We start from the raw sequence: 6,600 nt of genomic DNA, 5'->3' as shown, positions 1-6,600 counted from the left end.
GCCCTTTAATTTGTTCATGACGACAATGTTTTAGATCTACGTTTTTCACTGTATAGAAGTACGTTCACATATCGCTCACTCCTTTCAACAACATCATATTAAAAAAAACGTGATTTTTCAGGAGATCGTTTTTAAAGTTTAAAATTTTATGAAATGTATTAAAAATAAATATCAAGCCACTTATTGAATTTTTTACTGTGCAACAGATGTTTTTAGGTAAAACCAGAAGGTTTTTTCTCCATTTGAAAAATATTTAGTATATTTAAAAAAAAATTAAACAATACCTTTTCTTCAAAATGCAAAAACAACACTTTCTGCGGGTAAATATTAAGTTTAAAATATGCCGCTTTTGCTGGTGGGATATAGTACATTTTCTGGGCATTCCGAAAACACGCACAACTGAAAATTGACGATTTTTGATATTTGATGTTGTTGAAAGGAGTGAGCGATATAAGCTTTGCAAAGGTTTAGAAGAGAAACGATAAAAAGAATGAAAAAATAAAATAGAACAAGTTGATTATATGCTCATTAGTTTATTTATCCTACACAATACAAATAAAGGTTTTTTTTGGTAAATTTGTACGACTTACATGATAAGAAAGCAGTGTAAAGCCTGCCTTTAATTTAAATTACACAACTTATAGAATAACGATACATCACATTATAGTGAACTTGTATCGAGGAATATAAATACCACTGTTTTTAAACGAACTATCACTATTTTGAGCCCTTTTCTTGCAAATATACCGAAATTAAGTCCACAGTTTTAGGTTTTAATAAATACAAAATACAGTATATTCAAACCTTAAACAAATACTGTATATTTACAACATTTTGAGTGTGTCCAAATACTTGTTCACAAAATCTGGATTATCTCCAATTATAGGAGTTACTAAAATAATAAAAATTATATTTTCTGGCGTTTCTCATGTATGTGATTTTAATCCTGGATTCGGTTCTCACATACTAATAAAAGAGTTTCTGCTCAATAAAAAAGCTTCTTTTCATCTCAACAATAGATGTTGCTTTTAATGTAGAAATGTTTTTAGTAAGCGCTTTTAGTAAAAGTTCAGTTTTTCTTATCATCATACATTTTGCGATAGTCCCGTATTAAGGTACATTGAAACGAGTCTTATGGTCAAGGGTTGAGAAAATCAATAAACATTATATTTATTAAAATTCATTTTTGAATCACTCTGTCATTTTCCATTTCATAACTTACAAAAAACACTTTTCTTATAAAATCTCTAAGTAACTCAATTACATATAATGTCAACTGGTTTCAAAGAAACAGAAGCTGTTTGCTTTAAAACCGTTAGTTAAACTGTATATAATGATTTTATAACACAGTTATTTTGTATGTTTATATTTGTTGATTTCTATAAAAATTAATCCTTATAATTTTAGGATTATTCAAAATGAAACAGTGTATGTAAAGATACATATTAAATAAATAATGGCGTGAAAAAGCTTTTGACTTGACTTTTAAATGCAAGTGCTTCTAAATGACTTCCAAAACTTGCTTTCATATTTTGTGTAATGTAATATTATCATGCAAATGACTACAAACATAACTTCAGATAAATGAAAATTTTGTTTATTTTTTATTGAGTGTTCCCCTTTCCCTACGTACTACATATTAAAATAACATTGTTCTATTTAGCGTTGGAACTTATTGGATTATATTCCCTGCATTAAGCGGAGTCTTTCAGTACTTTGCATGAATTACAACAGATGTCACTTCAAACTCACATGCAAAACATTCATTGTCACATCAAATATATATTATTATATAAAAAATATACTACATGCTTTAAAAGAGGCATATAATATAAACACACACATAATATTGCTTATAATTTGATTGAGGTTTGAGAAAACCTTTATAGAAGACTTTTTTCCTTAACTATTAAATTTTCTTATGGGACTTGAACACTTGCAAATAAAGTGGTCAACTAGCTATTATGTTATTTTCTGGCCACCATAAATTCTGCGTCAATTTAATTTGGTGTGATTTTTATCAGCACTTCAAAATACGGTAAGTTTAGTTACTATGCTTGTCAGTAGGCGGTGCATTGTCATAGTTTTCAAAACTAATTCTAAACAGAATTGCCAGGTTGGGAATTCTGAAAATATTTTCTGGCAAACAAGTTTGTATTAGTATTGCAACACTGTTCTTTTCTTTTCAAATATTTGCCAAGGGCTCAAAACTTTATAAAATACTTTTTTTAAGTAGGTACCCTTATAAAATATTTCGAATTTATTATCTAGCATGGTTATATTCGCTTTGTAATTATTTGTAATTTAACATTACAAGGTGCAGACTTCAATGTGCATGTTTAGTTTATGCCTTACCTATACTACTTTAGAAGAGAATATGTAGAGATATAATGTGTAATAATATGTATTAGTATGTCATATTGTGATGATATACAGTAAACAGTAAATTTAGTTACAGTAATATTTTGGACAACAAATTAAATAAATCACCGTTGAATCTTTTGAAATAAACTATATCTTTAGTTTTAAAATATGAAATACCTTTTTCTGCTAGTATTTTTTTTTGCATAATAGAAAAGATCATATTTATTAATTGATTGAATCAACTTTTTTGTGGTAGGAGTTATTTGTTATACATATATATATAATATATATATATATATATATATATATATATATATATATATATATATATATATATATATATATATATATATATATATATTGTTGATATTTCCACCTAGGCGGAGTAGCGTACCCAGCCAAACCAAATAATAAGGCAAAGAAAACAAATAACATTGAAGCAAATCCGAATTGTCATTGAAATATGGCAGTATTGTTAGTTTAAAGGTAAAACTCATTATGTGTCATACAGATAGTATGTAAGAAAGGTAAAACACTTGTGCCTTACGTATGAATGCTCATTGTTTCCCATTCATTATACATATCTGTATGGCACCTTACCTTTAAACTGACATAATTCTCAGTGTAGTTTGTTGGTCAAATCCTAATTTGCTAGCCAAGATATTACTGTTTATCATTAAAATACTAACTCGGTGGTATCATATTTTTATCAATAAGTTAAAAACTTTGTAAAAAATGACTAATTATGTATTTTTAAAATCTTAAATTAACCAGAATTTACTGTTTTACCGTAGTGAGAAGTATAATTAAATTTTTCATTTATGTAATAACTTCAGAGTTCTTAATTTATAACGTAGGATCTCATACTAATTTAACAAATATATATTATTCAATCATAAACAGATTTGATTCTATACAATTTGATAAAACTTTTTTTATCGGTCATTTGACAAAATTCACAATTGCCTGATTTTAGAATTTATAATTATGTTAAATGATACTGCAAATATTTTTTTAAATATCCGCATATAACCCGTTTATTAAGTTACTTTTATCTTGAGCTATAAACATATTGAAGACAATACTGTTTGAGCATTATTCCTTGTAAGCTAAATTACAAGTTTATTTACGAAGTACATTTTACGATCCCTATGTATATCTGAACATCTCAAAAATATTTAATATAAATGAAACAATTAGGTTTTTTTGTTGTTTTCTTGTGTTTCTTTCTCTTCTAATTAATTGAGATTAAGGGAACAATTATGGAAAATTCCATATTAACGCAGAAACTATAGTCAACAAATTGAAATCAATGACTCATTTATGTACATATTTGCTTTTTGTTTAGAAATAATATAAAATGTTTGATTAATAAAAATTATGTAATCGTTTCACTAGATTCAGGAATTAATTCAGAGATTCAGTATTCCACCAATTAATTTTTAATAGAATGTATAAGTAATGGTCGACTGAAGTCGAATAAGTTATTCATTTCATTATAAAAACGAATAAAATTCATAATTGTGTTGGCAACCAACCCAAAATAGGTTGCTGGCTTTAAAATCTAAAAGTTCCCCTGCATTTAGATATTTTTTTACAATCTATGATCTATATATAAAAGTAAATTTTAGTTTGGGATGGGAGATCATATTTTTGGAAGTATTTGATAAAAAATTATTTCATTTTTAAGATGACACAATTGTTAATCAATCTTTAGACTACTTGATTAATCTCTTTATTCTTTTTACCTTTTAGGGCATTTTTTTAAACAGTGTTCAACAAGTGTGTTTACACTGTTTTGAAAATGCCCTAAGTTGAAACTATTGTCAAGAATATATTCAAAATGTATAGACATTAAATCAGACTTTGATTTCAACTTAACAAGTTCCTAACTTTCACGGTATCTAGATGCCTGTAAAGTCATTTTGCAGATGTTCATATATACATTAGGATTTTATTAATCGATGTTCAAAGCGTTGCTTCACTACGCTTCATTCCAAGCCGTTTCTGTCAAGATAGCTGTGTTCTCTCCGCTCTCATCCGGAGTATACTCGAAATTCCACATTGAATTTGCGAGAACTAACGTTTCACTCTGTCTCAAGTCAAAGGCGAGACTCGGGCACATCTCTTCGCAAGGATGCCGCGGGGTCAACTGAATTAGAGTGGAACCTTTTAATTGGGAGACTATGATCAAACCGATATCCAGTTCCAACGCCTTGAAGCGTGGCGCTGCATACTTGTTGGAAATTAGCAACCAATTGAAATGAGCCGGGGGTACATGCGGAGAAAGAAAGTACGGTCGAGGAGCTAAGACTCTGAGAGATTTGACCGCCTGCAGGTCACAGTTTTGAAAATGCACAAACCAATTTGGTATCTGAATATTAGTTATCTTTGTCAGCAAGTTATCCAAGTCTGCCGGTTGCTTTCCGGTGCGTAGATTGGTTTGTAATATGCAAGGCACCGAGTCTCTGAGGCGTTCGTCATCGGAGAGCAGCCGAGTCAGGTTGATTTCTGGGTTCTTGGTGAGTGACCAGTCCACGTTTGCATCTGTCACGATGACCGGAGCTCCCCTAATGAGATGCTGATTGAGGATGCTGTCATAGTTTGTGTTGGAGACATGCTGTACCGAAACTGCAATCAGAGGAAAGACAATTGCTATAATTCAAAAAGGTTTTTGTTGCATTTGACACATTTAAAGCTTTCAAATTAAAATTAATACTTTGATCCATATATGTTATATGATTGCTAGTTTCATTGTTTTCACAATATCCACCAGACTACTTGGTATTGTCTTTCATCTGTGAGATCCTGGGTTTAATTTCCGGTCAACATTAACTTAACATTTTGGCTTCCATTATTTTGGGGTGACTAACTGAAACACTTGTGTCCCACATCAAAAATCTACTTTTTAATTTTTATTTACTTTTTATACTATTGTAAGTGGTGCAACATTATACAGTTTGGGTCTTAGATATACATATATGACTTCTCTAGCCCAATACTTGCAATTAGAGTGGACATATATTTTTTTTATTTAGATATTTTTTTGCTAATATTTCCGTAAATAAACAAATATGTAAATCAATAAAGATGACAAATTAAAAAACAATAATCAAAGTAGATACTTTTTGGGCGGGCACTTTTATGCACCAAATAATTTAAAAATACTAAGTGCATAAGAATTATCATAATTTGCTTTATTGCCAAAAAATAAAGGAAAAGTCACTGTTTAATTACTTAAACATATAATATAAAGATCCCTGAAATGATGGGTGTCATTTTATTTTTAAGTGAAATATAGGGGAATATGAATGTAGTAAGATATAAACTGCAAATATATAATTTTAATAATAGCTATGGTGCTGGTGCAGGGTATGTGGCATTTAGAAGGGTGTGGTATTATTACATTTTGTAAACTTACCGATTGCCTCGCAGACAGCACAATCGGAAAGAGAAAGTACATTATGGATTTCCAAATTTTTGTGATTTTTATTGACGAGGCAGGGTTTGTAGAAAAGGGGCGTCCAGTCCCAAACTGGAAGTATTTTGATCAAGAAAATCCTCCCGATAGCCGTAGAATGCCACGCGACGGTGTTTAAATTACCCAAGCAATAAATGGCCAGTATTACGAAGGCGACGATGAGTATTATTTTCAGCCATTTTTGGAGCGAAACGCGGCGCACTACATTGGTGAACGGTCGGCATATCTCCTCCATTTCTTCATCGGTGAAGCCTGCCTGTTGGCAATATTCGTAGAACGACTTGAGCTCCGTGTCCATGAGTTGTAATTTTTCGCGGTGTGACATCTCTGCTCCACTTTTGGATGACATGTCGGAATGACCTAAAAACTCGGACGTGATCAATAAGGGTTACCTCGTAGCGAGATTTCATTGATTTGGCCGCGCGCGGGAAACACTCGGGGTTAGGATGGGCGACCGGTAGCAACGGGAATAAACCCGGTAGCTTGGGAATAAAGGGGAATCTACCCAAATTTACATCCAAACGGAGAGTAGAAATAAAATTGAGTATTTTTTAAAAACAAAGTCTGCTATTTATGTACAATTGATTAATTTTGAAAAAATATAGATATTTATTCTAAAATACCTAGTGCCTATCAAAATATAAATCTAATAATATCTAAACAATAAATCATCGCTAAAAAACACTATTCAAGATTTATGAGATTTCGTTTTAAAAAACCAAAATTTCCACATTCGTTCGCTAGCTGGAGCATAT

At 30.6% G+C, this 6,600-nt stretch overlaps 1 protein-coding gene across 1 annotated transcript; it reads right to left on the bottom strand.

Annotated features, from left to right (window-relative positions):
* Nucleotides 1-2,745: 2,745 nt before the first annotated feature.
* LOC148303198 (uncharacterized) lies at nt 2,746-6,284 on the bottom strand. Its single transcript, XM_088270372.1, has 2 exons — nt 5,786-6,284; nt 2,746-4,995 (listed from the first exon to the last, which is right to left on the bottom strand). Exons 1-2 carry the CDS (start codon nt 6,192-6,194, stop codon nt 4,349-4,351), a joined length of 1,056 nt encoding a protein of 351 aa, XP_088126498.1. The 5' UTR covers nt 6,195-6,284; the 3' UTR covers nt 2,746-4,348.
* Between the last annotated feature and the right edge of the window lie 316 nt (nt 6,285-6,600).

Source organism: Brachycentrus maculatus, unplaced genomic scaffold (genome assembly GCF_059751285.1).
Source record: "Brachycentrus maculatus isolate JH-2025_06_01 unplaced genomic scaffold, ASM5975128v1 h1tg000380l, whole genome shotgun sequence".
NCBI classification, from domain to species: domain Eukaryota; kingdom Metazoa; phylum Arthropoda; class Insecta; order Trichoptera; family Brachycentridae; genus Brachycentrus; species Brachycentrus maculatus.
The sequence above is the reverse complement of the archived record's forward strand: the minus strand, read 5'-3'. Positions and strand labels throughout refer to the sequence as shown.